General features: G+C 53.2%; 5 protein-coding genes across 5 annotated transcripts; 1 reads left to right on the plus strand and 4 right to left on the minus strand.

The window, feature by feature from the left end:
* Positions 1 to 410: 410 nt before the first annotated feature.
* Positions 411 to 1,053, minus strand: J4E87_006533 (uncharacterized protein; the record flags this gene model as incomplete). The annotated part of the gene is made up of 3 exons (XM_049378138.1): positions 411 to 476; positions 530 to 760; positions 820 to 1,053. The coding sequence occupies 3 exons, from the start codon at positions 1,051 to 1,053 to the stop codon at positions 411 to 413; spliced, it is 531 nt and encodes a 176-aa protein (XP_049231942.1).
* A 1,381-nt stretch (positions 1,054 to 2,434) lies between these two features.
* On the minus strand, positions 2,435 to 3,454 carry J4E87_006534 (uncharacterized protein; the record flags this gene model as incomplete). Its single annotated transcript, XM_049378139.1, has 1 exon — positions 2,435 to 3,454. The coding sequence occupies one exon, from the start codon at positions 3,452 to 3,454 to the stop codon at positions 2,435 to 2,437; it is 1,020 nt and encodes a 339-aa protein (XP_049231943.1).
* A 734-nt stretch (positions 3,455 to 4,188) lies between these two features.
* J4E87_006535 (uncharacterized protein) lies at positions 4,189 to 6,056 on the minus strand (the record flags this gene model as incomplete). The annotated part of the gene is made up of 3 exons (XM_049378140.1): positions 4,189 to 5,580; positions 5,633 to 5,742; positions 5,795 to 6,056. 3 exons carry the CDS (start codon positions 6,054 to 6,056, stop codon positions 4,189 to 4,191), a joined length of 1,764 nt encoding a protein of 587 aa, XP_049231944.1.
* A 2,659-nt stretch (positions 6,057 to 8,715) lies between these two features.
* J4E87_006536 (uncharacterized protein) lies at positions 8,716 to 10,375 on the plus strand (the record flags this gene model as incomplete). The annotated part of the gene is made up of 3 exons (XM_049378141.1): positions 8,716 to 9,065; positions 9,384 to 9,723; positions 9,794 to 10,375. The coding sequence occupies 3 exons, from the start codon at positions 8,716 to 8,718 to the stop codon at positions 10,373 to 10,375; spliced, it is 1,272 nt and encodes a 423-aa protein (XP_049231945.1).
* Positions 10,376 to 10,610: 235 nt separating this feature from the next.
* J4E87_006537 (uncharacterized protein) lies at positions 10,611 to 14,574 on the minus strand (the record flags this gene model as incomplete). Its single annotated transcript, XM_049378142.1, has 2 exons — positions 10,611 to 12,622; positions 12,669 to 14,574. 2 exons carry the CDS (start codon positions 14,572 to 14,574, stop codon positions 10,611 to 10,613), a joined length of 3,918 nt encoding a protein of 1,305 aa, XP_049231946.1.
* Positions 14,575 to 14,942: the final 368 nt, after the last annotated feature.

The following is a 14,942-nucleotide window of genomic DNA, read 5'->3' on the forward strand; positions in this document are numbered from 1 at the left end:
TTACTTGTCTACATCTGACATCGACTACTCCTCAGCTTACGTCTAGTACTTCGCCCACAGTAGATCTTCGCGATTAACAGAATCCAAAATCTACTTTGGGCCCTCAATTGGCAGGTTCGCATATTTTCGCAACGGCAATTTGCAGTTAAGCGACTATTTCGATTCCATCTCGATCTCTAGTGGCAATAAACTTCCATTAGGACTTCTTCTTAGAGCGGCAAGTTTCACTTCATTTGAGGCACAAGCTGTCAAAGTAAAAAAGTGAATTCGAACTATGTACAGGCGACGTTCGCAAATTGATGTGTACAGTATGAGAAAGGTAAGAAGGTAACTACGTAGCACTCTTATGATCCATAACCATCCATCCCGGGGTCATTTGTAAAGATGACTTCATGATTCAAAAGAATCGTCTATGCGCAGTAAAGGTCGGAGGTAGCGCTGTCGAACTTGCAGTTGGAGGGGGATTGGATGGCAAGCTAGTTGGTATTAGCATACTGATATGAGGAAATATGTCATGGCTGCGACTTACGTTGATGTAGCCACCGTCACCGCGGCTGTAGAAGGAGTTGTCGGGGCCGGACATGAGGAAGCAGTCGTAGTCGGTGTTGAGGACACCAGACTTGAAGCGGACAGAAGAGAGCTCGCGCATCTGGTTGGGCTTGGTGACCTCGTAGCCCTTGTTGTAGCAGACGGCAGCCTCGCCGGGGCCGGCGCGCTTGATCATCTCGGCGACAGTGGCCTGGGTGAAAGCCTCACGGGCCTGAGTAGTGAGAAAGTTAGTCTGAGAACTGGATATGATATATAGAGGCTGTGGCTTACAGCGTTCCAGTCAATGGCATCCTTAGCGATGTTGAGGGCAGCAGTGCCGGAAACACCGACAATACCAGAGACAACACCTCCGATGATGGCGATGGAGACGGGGTCGACAACGCGCTTGTCGAGCTCAGGAACAGCGGGGGCGGTCCAGTTGGTCTTGTGAGGGTGAGGGTGAGGCCAGGTAGGGACGGCGGCGGCAGTGCCAGCGAGGAGAGCGGTAGCGAGTTGGAACTTCATTTTGAAAGAGGGTTGGTTGGTGATTCAGCGAGTGAAATCGGGTGGATTGTAAGAGGCTGTTGTAGTGATGATTGAAGACTTGATGATCGTGATGAGGACATTGAGGAGTACTTCTCAACCTCTTATATATCCAAAGTCTTGCGCTGATCACCACCCAAGGGGCATATACAGATATCTTATTCGGGCCATCCTCGTTGCTATCTTGCTAAAGCCTCATGTTTCTGAGACCGCCCGGTCAATTGTTTTCATGTACTCCTTGGCTCCAAGCGTGAGGATACATGCGATGGAGTATGGCCAAGGAGAGGGATCGTCCGTGTGCCTTGCAGATATGGCGCGAAAACGAGCCATTCGGTGCGATTCCTGAACACGACATCATCAGAGCCTCAATACTCGTCTCCGCTTGTTCGGCGGCACTCATGAGGCTTGCCCGGTTCTAAGCGTGAAGACGCATGAGGCTGATTAGTTGGCTACCTAGGTAGCTTGGCTAAGGAGGTTGCCGTTGGCAGGCAGACATGCTCAATCTTGGATGGATCGTACGTGATGCGAGTCCTTGTCGGGAACCAGTTTCAGAATGCGTTCCTTGCCTATATTATTCACAGGTTCTCATCAACAGGTTCTCATCGTTCAGGCGTACCACGGTGCCTGTTCACTGGATATAGATTAATTCGCAGCCGTTTCCCGCGCCGCAGTGACCGCTTGGGACCGCTTAGATTCCCGATCGCGATCCGTGGGAGCTGGGACGTCGTACCCCAGAGGACAGGTTACGCGGGTAACTTACTCAAGCAAGCCGTGGATTGCGCACCGTTCTTGGCATAAGCTTACGGAGGATGCCGAATGCCCGTGACTAACTATTCCTGGTTAGGATCAGCTCCGAAAATTGAGCCGCATTCCATCTTCGAAGATCGTTATACTGAAGCATCATGCTACTGCAGAGGTATGCCAGCCTTCGTACCGGCTTCAAGCCGACTAAGCGCTCAAAACTCGTTTGTATGTTTGTTAGCATAGCTGTTATCGTTCTTAGCACGATCCGTCTGTTTATCACAATCACAAAAAACGCGCCGTTCATCCTGAAACGACCATGATCTTCTCTTGGCCTGTTTCCTAGCCATGTTAGCGCGTTTATTTGCAGATGCTATCGCGAGTTCACGTGTTAAAGAAGTCAGCCTGACCAGATATCTCCGCATGTTTTCTCTTCAGATAAATTAAGCTACACTGACCCAAGCCGGCAAATCGCATTAAGTTTCACCGGCGACCTGGTCGCTGTCAACTTGATACAAGACGATGACGTAGTACCCGAGACCCTGTGCTATAATCGAGCAACCATTGGCCTGAGAGCTCACACGTGGGTGCCTCTGAGAGACCGACAGTAACCATCCACACGTTATCTCTCAGACCACTCTCTCCGCATCTTCTCGAACCCCTTTACAAGTCCCTGCCCTCCTGTACCCACAGGAATCTCACCTACCTCAAGTCTCCTCGAAAATTCCATTCGCTGCGCAGCTTCAAGATTAGTGTCAAGGATATCTGTACCTTCTGCGGCATATTGCCACTGTTTCACCGTAACGCTACGAGGATTCTTCCGGCTCTGCTCAACAAGAACTTTGACTTGATCAAGCTGCCTGATGAACTGCTTCAGAGTTTTGATGGCAACGTCGTTCATGGCGACTTCGGCTTGGTACTTTGCATCTTGCTGGCGCTTCTTGAAGAGTTCAACATGGAAGCGATCATCGAATTGGGGCCTGGGCAATGTATGCATTCGTTCTTTTCGAGACATTGTTGATTGTGAAGCGTGGCAGCTTGTTTCTCGAGATGGCGGTGCACCAGAGCCTGATGTTCGCCTTACCTTCTCGGCTTCTGCTTTTGGTTTCCCGATGTGGGCAGCGAGCGCGACGTAGTCTACATGCGGCACGCCCTCAACCCATTTCGCGGATGGAAGACCCTCCCCGTAGGGAAGACGCGCTGCGAGGTCAAGATATTGCACGCTCCTGGGCAAGTTGACTCGCGGCCAATGTTTCTCGCAGTACTCCACGCGTGCCTCGTTGTTGGAATACGGGTCTTCTTTCGGCCACCCCACTCGTGGCCAAAGCTTCTCTTGCAGGTCCCTTACCGCCGTAAGGTTTAAGTTCGGAACGGCTTGTGGCCGATGCGCTTGCCGGTACCGCTTCGCCTTGTAGTTTGCCAGCGCTATCATGTTCAAGTAGGGAACTTCCTTCGGCCACTTCTCTTTGTGATGAGGCTTTTGATAAATGGCGCGCAACTTGCCAGGAGATTTCTCAAATAGCTGATCCCAGTCTTCCGGTGTGACAGAGTCTCGGTCCGCAGTGTGTTGGCGTCTTAGAACGCGAGACTGCTTCCAGAGTTGACTGACAGCAACTTTCCACGCACGGACTCTGCGCCGCATTATCAGTACCTTGAGGTCATGTGCGCGTTGGGCCTTCCGCTTTGCGACCGAAACCTTAATGCGATGTAGGCGGTTCCTATGTTGCTGTAGCCGGCTGGGCCATCTTGAGACAATGCTATTTAGCCTATGCTGTAGGAGGAGATGCTTGAAGCTGACGCGATTCCAGCGCGTGTAGTGTTCGGATCCACAGCCCATGCTTGAGTACTCGGTTGTATTGATGGTAGCGGGACTTGGCTAGCTACCTAGGTAGTGTTGCCGACAGTTGAATGGGGCTTGGAAGAGCGTGACGAGTGGGTGATGTAGAGCGCGAGGGTGATGTTGCGGTGGAGGGAAGCACAAGTATATACTAGAGGAATCTGGTTAGCCAGGCGGCAAGAGACGCAAGTGAAAAACTTGCCATAGATGAACGACTGTCGCTCTTCCAATACCAGAGTGTTCTGCATCGCCCATCGCGAATTCAGTGAAGGTGGTGGCAGTACATGTAAGCGACATGCTTCTGATGAAGAGAAGGTAAGAAGGTGCTTCCTAGGTATGTCCACTGAGCGCGAAAACCTCCCTACCATTACCAGAGCAGTTGTTGAATGACGTCATGTATCAGGCAAAATAGTCACTCTGCAGAAAGTGGGAGATGAAACGATGCTGATGATAGAAAGCAATCCGTGTACTACCACGGCTCTTGTTTACTAGCCCTTTCCATTCTCCTCCGAAAGAAAGAGCTACTATGTATACTTAACTTACTGCCACGAGCTGCTCAGACTAGCGCTCGCTTGGCATTTGGGTACGGTGTAGCTTCTGTTCGGGTCACTCTCCCAAGTGACTGTTCCGCCACTGCTGATCTTCACGAACTTGTACTGAATTGATGAACCAGCCGCGAATGGGATTGTAATGGTCCAGACGGGGTTGCTAGAGGTGTAGCTGTTTGCCGAAAGAGTGAGACCATTAGCTGGCGTCCAGTTGCCGAGCTGCGCGGTGTTACCGGTGATTTTGATTGTGTCACCAGGAACGGTGGTGATGCGGTGTGTGAAAGAGACCGAGACAGCTGTCGGGCATGTGGTCGATGTAGCAGTGGCAGTCTTTGTGGTAAGGGTGGTACCAGTGGTGGGCGTAGCGGAGCCAGCAGTAAGGACGATGGGCTCACCATTGCTGACGGTTACACAGATCCTACCGCTGCCGTCGGCGGTCACCGCGGCTCCGTTTCCGTAGACGTTTGTCCATTTTCCGTTGGCCTTTTGGGTGTTGAAGCAATGCTGCTGGTTGGAAGTGCTTCCGGCATTCGTAGTAAGAACGATAAGGTTACCGCCTGCACGGCTCCAGGCGTAGGCGTTGTCCGCTACATACAAGTGAACATGGTCATCAGCGGCAAGACCTCCTGCGGACTTCCTCGCGGCAGTCAACTTCTTGATGGCCTGGTAGAGGTTCGCGTTGGTGTTGAAGCCGCTTCGCCATAGGTCCTCTCGGTTGGCTGGGTCGTCACCGCCAGCGTATCCTTGTTCGGTACCGTAGTAGAGGATGGGAATACCTCGTGCAAGGATGACGTAAGCCAGGGCGTTCTTGAGCAGGGTCTGATCGTTCTTCACGTTGAGCCAGCGCTTGTTGTCGTGGTTGTCCAAGAAGGTACCGAGAGCAGATGGGTCGGGGAAGGTGTTGCTGACGGTGTTCATCATGTCTACGAGCGCCTGGGATGAGCCCTTCTGTTGGTAGAAGTTGTTCATGGGGTAGTAGACCGCGTAGTTCAGAAGACCAGGCATGAGCTTGGCGTACTCGGCAAGGTAAGTTGGGCTGCCATCGAACACTTCGCCGATGCTGTAAACTCCCGTCGCAGAAGAGAATCCGGGCCAGAAGTCTTTCTCGACGTGCTTGACGGTATCGATGCGAACGCCATCGAAGCTGTACTCCTTGACGAGCCAAGAAACCCAAGTGTTCATGACGCTGCGGATCTCGGACGATTGAGTGTTGAGGTCAGGGAGACCAGCAATCTGGCACTGCTCGACGCTACCTTGGTTGCTGTAGTTGATGTCGCAGGCGGAATGGTATGAAGAAGCTTGGTTCAGTGGCGAAGGGCGGTTGTTCGTGATCGCACCTGGTCCCATGTGGTTGGCAACGACATCGACCATGACATAGACGCCCTGTACCGGATTAGTGGATGTATAAATTTAATGTTGCCTGACTTAGTCGTACCTTTGCATGAGCGGTGCTAACTAGGCTCTTCAGATCGGCAGCAGTACCGTAGTTTGAGTTGATGGCATACAGGTCCTCAGCCCAGTAGCCATGGTATCCAGCAGCCTTGTCTACGATTGTTGTTAATACACATAAAGTCCAATGTTGACGAGCGAACCGTACTTGAAACGACCGGAGTGATCCAGATGGCATCGAATCCTAGGCCCTTGATGTAGTCTATCTTGGACTCAAGTCCCTTGAAAGTTCCGCCACAGTAGTTGCCAAGGTTGCTGCATGATGCGCCTCCAGTGTCGCTGCTGCTGCGAGCAACACGGTCAGTGAGAACGAAGTAGATGCTGCGAGACTTCCAGGCGCTCGTGTCAGCCGCTGAAACGAGGGAAGTGAAGCCCAAGAGAGCAGTGGTGATGAGGTTGGAGAACAACATCTTGATCAGCTCGATGCTTTTCTGAGCGGATGCTTGAAGTTGCGAGGCTGTGATGCTTTCGTTTTGGATGAGGTCGGCCGCTGGATTTATAGACGTGCCACGCGTGGGTATCACAAGGCCACCCAATGTCCCTCAGGCTACCCCACAAAGTTGCCTTAATCCCGAGTAAGGCTTACACGACCTCGTGGTAGACTTCTGCGCCTCTCTGCGGTAGTCGAAGATACTAAGAAGCCGAAGTATGGTTAGAAGCCGCACAGAGAACGATGGTGATGCTCCGGACCGTCATGAATCCACTGAAAGAAGTGTACCTGGGCGATCATAGTACTCGTGGCGATCTCTCGGACCGAGTTAGAGGCGTCCAGTGTGCCTCGTGGACGTTTGAAACACATCGGTGGGGTACAGAAAACGGTCAAGGGCCCCGATCAGGAAGCTGCGGAATACTAGACCTCCGACTTTGCCATGGACGCAGTAGTATTGGCCGCTGCACTTGTTTCCAAGGTTGGCGTATTGGCTCTAGGGCAGACTAGAGGGTGGGAAGGCTCAGGGGAAATGAAGGAAGTCGCAGGGTCGAAATGAGAGTGGCGGCGTAAGCGAGCTGATGTGCCTCGGGATTGCGGCTTAGCGTCACCATCACGATCCGCCGTCCCCGCATTCCGGTACTTTAGTACCGCCCAAGTCAATTAAGGTGCGGGCCGGACAGCGTTCTGAGGTCTTCTGACCGTTCTGCATATGCGTCAGCGCGTCCTCTGTTTGCTGATGCGCATTGTTACCGACAGCGATCCAATGAACGCGAGGCCGCTTTCACGACCACGACTAAGACGGCAAGTCTCCGAAGAGCGCTAGACGCTTCCATTAGGGCATGTACAGATGGCGGACGCCCTCGGACTTCTAGTCGACGAGCTAGAAGAGAATCCTCGGGTTTGTGGATTTCCACGAATCCACGTGTTGAAAGGAGATTTTTCAGAGTCTGGAGCCGAACACGACCACAGCCGAAATGACGCGAAGACGTTTCCGGGGTGCAGCACTTGGACGACGGCGCGAATATCGAGATCGTATCAAGAGCCTTGCAAAATGCACTCACCGAAACTTTACATGCCGAGGCGCTGCTTGGAGTAAGAGCCGACATCAATCCAATGGAAGCAAAGGAGGCATTACAAGCATGTGGAGGTTCACGATAATCGCGGGTAGGAAAGAAGAATCTCTTGTTCGTGAAGTGGGCATCGAAATCGTTGATGGTGTGCCAGTGTCCCAAGCGCAGTTCTCTCGACGATGGCACTCCTCAAAGTCGAAACGCATACGACTAGACGTGAAGTCGCTTCAAAGCGTGCCGTCTTGCTTCTCCGTCTGCTCTCTACCTAGGTAGTTGGCGCTCGGGATCTACGGCATCATTGTTACAGCGCTTCAGAAAAGCGACTTCAGCAGTGACTACTGAGAATAACCAGGTCGCATCAACAAACCTGTAAAGTGGCCTGCGAACTCTGGCTGGGTCACGCTCAGCGTTCTGCTCTGCCAGACAATGTCTTTGTTGTCGGAGATATGGAGGTAGTTCGACAAAGCCATTCGTTCCGACGATTGTCCCCTTTGTGGACCAAGCTGTATAACATGGACGATCCTTAGTCTGTCGCGTGTCTTGTTTTCCAAAGTCACATCATCACCGACAGTGACCAAATCGGAGGATCGCCCGCATCTCAAAGTTCACCTTACGCTTCATGGCTTATGCACACCGCACGAGGGCTGGAGCTCGCCACACTGGCTACAATCTGCGCGGTATCCCGATACCGGCAGCAGTGGTGCCAGCGGCACCAGCGGCACCACATCCAAGACAAGTAGTCAAGAATACTGTAGCTAGACGAATTCGGAACGAATGGCTTATCACGCGGCGAAACAGGAGAAGCAGAGGCTTGGGGCGAAATGGTAACACCTGTTTTCGCCTGAGCGGTTTGCAAGCGCTATTGCATCTGCCAAAGTTCCTTCAGTGGATCATCTCACACAACAGTACACAAGGTAGCACGACTGTGTTCCCTTGTCGTCCTGTTGCCGCTATTCAAGCGCAACTAGCACAGGGCTTGACGCTGGGTAAAAGCGATACTTCGAAGAAAAAGAAAGACGAAGAAGAACCAGAAGATCTAGAAGACTGCCCTGCTTGTGCAGTCAAAGCTCTAGCGCAGTTTTACTGGGGTAATCAAAATCTCAATGCTAATGGCCACCCCAAACCCCTGCGATTTGATCATGCACAGCTACAGGCGGTGCACGATGTAGACGACGCATTGCGTGTGTTTACGCCTGGAGCGGGTACAGGCAACGCGCAACAAGATCCAGAGGAAATGCAAACGCGATTACTAACGGCATGCCTTGAATCTGTTGATCACACGTAAGGTGCCCGAAAGATACTAGACCGGCTTGTGCTAACATACGTAGTCTCGCAGTTAATACAGAATGGAGAACTCGCTATGAAGCACTCTTCATTCTTCAGCTCGATATGAACCGGACTTGTGCATGCGGTGCTACCCGGACGTTGCCTGCAGGTACCAACGTTGACGGTATCGGGTTCAACAACGTCGCCATTCTCCCTCCGGGTACCAGAGATAGCGTCACAGATGCCATGCATCGACAGTTCACGCCATCGCCTTTGGGCAATCTCCCTTGCGGTACCTGTAACATGCTCCAGCCGTTCACCGAATCTATACACATCGAAGGGTCGCCCGAGTACCTCCGCATCAAACTCAGTATTGTCCACCAAGGTAACAAGAACAATAACCCTGTAGTCCTCAACGAATATCTGGATCTCGCTCAGTACCAAGCCGTCGGCGGCAATCCACCGTCGCTCAAGTATCGACTGAGCAGTGTGCTGTCTCACTTTGGACGACATCTGAATTCCGGACATTGGGTAGCGAGCGCACGTGGTCCTGATCACGTCTTCTACATCAATGATGCTACGGTTACCCAGCAAGACGCACCCTCGCGGTTGAGAGCTAACCCACAAATGAAATCGCAAGCTGTTGTTTTGATGTACAGACGAGTACATACCAGGTAACATATAGGTGAATGCTGTATTCGGTAAACCCGGAAGGTCGGCAAGTCGACGTTCTCTACTTCTCGCGATCTGCCAGCAGTTTTTCCAATCCAATAATAGTAATAGCTCTAACTCAGACGTCCGGAACTCATTCGCTTTTCTTCTCACTTACCAATGCCCCGTTGTAAAACATCACACTGAAGCTAGCCGGGACGACCCGTCCATACGCGTCTGTCTCCTTCACTGAACGATATCTCTGCCACGTGCTTACGTCATAGCTCACTGTGACAGGCAACTGTGAGTGCCAAGCCCAGGCTTTCCGTTTGTATCTACCTAGAGTTCCCCGCCTTCCTCACTTCGAACCCTTCAAGTGCTCTTCGATTAATTCCGAGCGCAAGGCTGAACGCAGCCATGATGACTACATTTCACCTCTTCTCCAACCTTCCCGCCGAACTGCGCGTTCGTATCTGGCACGTCGCACTCGAGGACGACTACACCGACTTGAAGGGACGCCATCGCATTATCGAGCTACACAACTACAAAGCCGGCCCCCAGGTGGGCGTCGCTGTGTCTCGCCGTTACCCTACTCTTTTCGAGGTCAGCCGCGAAGCACGATGTGAAGCTGCTAAAGCCGGCGGCGGAGAGTGGACTACTGTACGTGTTTTGCCCAGTATTAGTAACTTGTTTGGGACGTTGACGCGCTGACATCCTCGTCAATGTATAGGTGAAGGCACGATTCGACGGCAGACAGGAGCCAGGCCATACCACCAGCTTCAAGATTTACATCAACTTTTCACACGATGTAGTTCTCCTCTCAGATCGAGCCATCTCTCAGCAAGCGCCTGTGGCTATACTCAAAGTTTACTACACGAGTCCTGAAGCTACCAAAGTACTAGTCTTGATGACTCTACTACCGAACGACGTCATCAAGAAACTCGCGCACCTCATGCTTACCACAACCGGAGTACGTTACCAGGGCGAGCGTCTTGAGAACTTCTCCTCACTCGAACGTCTTCATCTCTACGTCCGCTATGGCATCTATGACGTCATGTCCCCAATTAGGCAGCATATATCGAAAGCATGGAGGCTTTTGGACTCAGAAGCACCACGCGTGTCGTGCTTTCCCCCCTGCCGTTCTACCAGCGGCGACTCCGTTCATGACCGGGACACTATGGCTTGGGTCTTCGATTCTGGCGTCATGGATATCGAGAGTGACGGTATTCGCAAGGTTGAGTGGGGTTTCAGAAAGGACTTGTGGGTTCCGAGGGCGAAGAAGGGATCGGGTACTCTGCAAAAGATTGGCTAAGGACTGGAGATGATGGGCACGCCTTGGACGCGAAACGATCAGGCAGCGGGACTACATGGCAGATTTGGACTGGGATGAAGGGTCGACCTCACCTATTGGAGCAATACAGTGTCTGATCAACGAAGCAGATAGCAGCACCACCAAGGAACTCAATGTATGCAACACATCAAAAAGCAGACAACGAAGGATAAAAATAAATTCTCGTTGCCCCAACCAAACTCCCGCTATGCATACCCTACACACCCTGCACCTTCCGATAACTCGGCGGCTTAAGCGTCCGCCTCAACAACTTAATCGCATAAGGCGGCACAAGACTAATCGCTGCAATAACCGCAAACTTCCACCAAAACGCCACACTGCCCACGTACTCAAGATCAAAGTACTCCGTCAAAAACGGCACAGAACCAAAGTAAATCGCCGCCGTACCCACAATACTAGCAATCATGATCCAATGCCACGTCGTGACCTCCATAGCCACCATAACAAGCTCATTAACGATAAGCACGGAGAAACTGACGCTGACCATCTTGAGGAAAGTGGGGTCAGGTGCTGCGGGAGGTGTTGTAGATGTGCCCACGCCGATGAGAAGTTGAGAGAGACCTTGTATGATGGAGCCCTGGTAGACAGAAACCGCGACCCATATGAAGAAAGATTTGTAACTCAGACTACGTCCTGTTTTGAGTTCAGCGTACAGTTCCGGGTAGAGGTTCGCGACGCTCTCATCGACATCGCGATCGAGCACGAGAGAGAACACAGGCATCATGGTGTAAATCGTGCTGTAGCCGACGAGCAAAAAGTCTTTGTATAGAGCGTTGGGCTCAAAGCTGCTGGCGATGGAGAAGACGGTTTGGCAGATACTGATGATGAGACCGCGGTGAATGACGAATTGACTTAGTTTGGCGGAGCGCTTGTAGCTGTTGCGGCCGTGCCAGACGAGCAGTTTGACGAGGTAGCAGAATTGCTCGATGGAGAAGTCGGCTGCGAGAGAGGCTTGGCGGCCCTCTTTTCCTACGATGCCGACGCCTACGTCTGCGGCTTGGATCATGGAGACGTCGTTGCCGCCGTCGCCGATGCAGCATACGCGCTTCTTCGTGAACTCGCGGATGAGGCGTGCGACGTCGGCCTTTTGGGTGGGTGAGCACCGGCAGGCTACGACAGTGGGGAGTTGCACGGCGACGGTGATGAATTCTTGGCGGAAGTGTTGGAGGAATAGCGCGAGGGATTCGCCGTCGATGAGGAGGCAGGCGTCTAGTTTTCCGCGGAGGAAGTCGAGGGAGGAAGAAGCGAGGTCTTTGCGCTTTAGCTTGGCGATGGTGTGGACATATTGGCCGCGGGCTACGAGTTTGGAGGAGACGGCTACGCAGCGAGCTGTTTCTACCTTGTCGCCTGTCAACATCCAAATTTTGATACCTGCGTTGCGGAGGAGTTCGAGGGAGGGTTTGACGTCTTTTTGTAGCTTGTCTTCGACACCGGTGACACCGAGAAGTTCCAGGTCGTTCTCTAGATACTCTTTTACGACGTTGGCGACGGCGGCATCACGGTTGTTGAGGGCAAGCGAGGCCTGCGCATGCTTGGTGGAGAAGTCTTGGTAGATCTGCGCGGAGAGCTTCTTGCGGCCGACGACCAGTGTTCGGAGACCTTCCCGGGCCATGTTGGCTGTCTCTTCGTCGAGCCAGTCGTTGGCGGCAACAATGGAGGTCATGACAGTGTCGGCACCCTTCTGATAGAACCAGATTTCGCCACCATCGTCAGTGGGTGATGATGCTGGACCCTGATAGAACTTCACGACGATACCCATGCGCTTGCCTTCTGATGTGAATGGAAAGACATTCAAAATGCGCACTTTGACGACAGTGTTCCCGCTGTCGCACGATAAAAGGGTCATAGATTCGCGATCGCGAGACAGGAGCTTCAAACCAACAGCCTCGGTCCATCTGACGATAGCAATCTCATCGGGAGAGGAGGCTTGGTATGTAGTCACTGTCTCCCCGTTCTCTTCTTCCGTGGTCGGCGTTACGTTATGACAGAGGGCTAGGGCTAGCACAACATCGCGGACCCGGGATCCAATCTCTCGGCGCGTACGAGTGGCTGAGGTGAGAGGTGCGATGTATGCAGAAGAAGGCGTAACAAGCGATGGGGCTTCACCGGCGGGTGGTGTGAAGCACTGATGAACGTATGATGACACCTCGTCCATGGCCTCGTTTGCGTAGGAGACTGTGCCGACGTGAATCTTCTTCATGACCATCTCTACGTACTGTTAGTAGTGTCGAGATTACTTCATGGTTGAACATACCATTCTGTGTCAGAGTACCTGTCTTGTCGCTCAACAGGTACTCAATGCGACCCAGGTCTTCTGGGATTGTGCTAGTCCGAACGATAGTGCCTTTGATGCTTTCATCATGCTGTATGAACCATGCATAGACCGACTTGCCCATATCGAGATTGACACGCAGACCTACTGGGACAATAGTGGAGAACAGAATGAGGAATCTCAGCATTGACGCCCACCACTGCCGGCCTTCGATGACCTGGAATCGCGCGAGTGCTACTAGGATGAAAGAGAGCGAGAGGGTGAAGATACATAGCCACTTGGTCAGAGAGTTTATCTCCAATTCAAGCAGACCGGTCTTGGATCTTGAAGGCGATGTAGAAAGCGCTTGACGAGTTTGTGGGCCAGTGTATACGACCACAGCCAGTAGACTGCAGCTTGATGCAACGACAGTATTCGCCCAGATGGTGTTGTCGATGTTCAAGGGTGCTGATTGCACTTCTGTGGGGGATGTCGTTTCTTCGTTATCATGAGGATCATAATGTCGCTGGGTCTTGGGTGGCAGTTCAACGGTTCCGTAAAACTCATTGACCTTCTTGTCCGGTTTGCCGGCCACGACGCGGAGCCGGGTATACTCGCCAATATCCAGATTCTGTGTAAGTGGCGAGGTCAGGCGCAGCTTCCAGTCGGTTTCACCGTCCAACTGATCTGTTCGAATGAAGGCTTCTCCCGAGGTTCCAGAAGCTGTGGCACTGTCAACCTTGGCCGTGTCGCTGGTGTCCATGCCATCAATAAGCGCAGCCGATGAACTTTGCGCCTTGGTTCCATCTTCAATAGGTGCTGCATTTTCGCTGGAGTAGCTCTTGAGGAGCACCATGTCGGCAGGCACTCGCTGGTCCTTGCCGAGTTTCACGACGTCTCCAACTCTGAGGCTCCGAGAGGGTTTCACAACTTCCCAGTAGGTGCATGTCGCCAGGCCCTTGCCCGAAAGTCGCTGCTCCTCGTCATCAATGTCTGCCAACCGACCCTCGTCCTTGGGCTGCTTCCTCAGGCGCTTCTTCCTCTGCGAGTTCTTTCCGGGCGCGACGCCGTTCCCGAGGCTGTTCTCCTCAAACTTCAGAACGGTGTAACCCTCCGAGTTTGCTTCTGCGTCTCTCCGCCGTCGAGCAATGTCGTCCATTGCCTCTTTACTCAATGTTATTGTCAGGACAAAAGCCAGCGGTGCGATGTATGTCGACAGGTAGCCGATTCGGAGGACGGGTATGACCTGCGATAGGGCGACGAGCAGAAAGTACATGTTGATGAAGAAGGAGAACTCATTGTAGAGGGTGCGTGGGAGGAAACTCCACGGGGTGTATTTGGCATTCGACACGGCGTTCGCGGGGAATCTCGAGGTCTGAAGCTGGCCGACGGAGATGGTGCGCTGGGTGGTGGGATCGTGCTCCTCGTCGGCATCCGACTCTCCGGCGTCGTCGCCTAACTGTATGGGGGCGTTGTTCTGGCGCGAGAGGAAGCTGGGCAGGCGCATGTTGGATCCCAGGCGGGAAAGAGCGCTCGGTGGTGGCTGCCGTCTTCTCCGTGGTGTGTGCTGCTCAGGCAAGAGCGGCGAGTCGTCATCGCCCGACTGGCCATAACTGCCAGCGGAGTCTCTCTTGGACCCTTCATCGTCGTCCAGCAGCCCTCTTAGGTCGTCCTCTTCCGGCTCTTCCTTCTTCTTGCTCGCGCGCAGCCTGCCGACTCTGAGATTCCTCAGCGGTATCCTCGCGCCCAGCTCATGGTATGGCCGTCGCTGCTCCTTGGACTGGCGCCGTGGTGGTGTAGCGGCGGACTGGGAGCGAGAGGCCAGAGGGTCCAGCTCCTCTAGGTCGAGTTCTAGGTCCGAGTCGTCGTCGGGCGCATTCGGCTGGTGGTACTGGTGGGGAGCGGCCATGGCTCATGGGCGGGCGGAGAGGGTGCTGGCTAGTTCCGCCTCATGTGCGACGGGCTGGATGTGGTTATGGCTACGAGGGTTGCCTTCGGGGGTCCGCGGCGTTTCGGGGGTGTCTGAATGGGCTGTCTGGGCGACTCGACGTTTTGTTTCGGCGGCCGAGCGCTGTTTGGGCCGTGTCGATGGTATATGACGTAGTCCCCGAGAACAGTAGGTGTCGCAGAGGGAAGGGCGGTATGTGAATTGTAGAGTCCATGAATATGTGTCTCGACGTCGCGTCACTCTGGGCTGTGTGGCGCAGGCGCAGGGCTGTGGCTCGAGGACAGGGTTGCCGCGGCGGGCCGTTTCAATGTCCAACCTTGGGCGCAGGA

Source organism: Alternaria ethzedia (genome assembly GCF_023757985.1).
Source record: "Alternaria ethzedia strain BMP 0044 chromosome Unknown scaffold_16, whole genome shotgun sequence".
NCBI lineage: Eukaryota > Fungi > Ascomycota > Dothideomycetes > Pleosporales > Pleosporaceae > Alternaria > Alternaria ethzedia.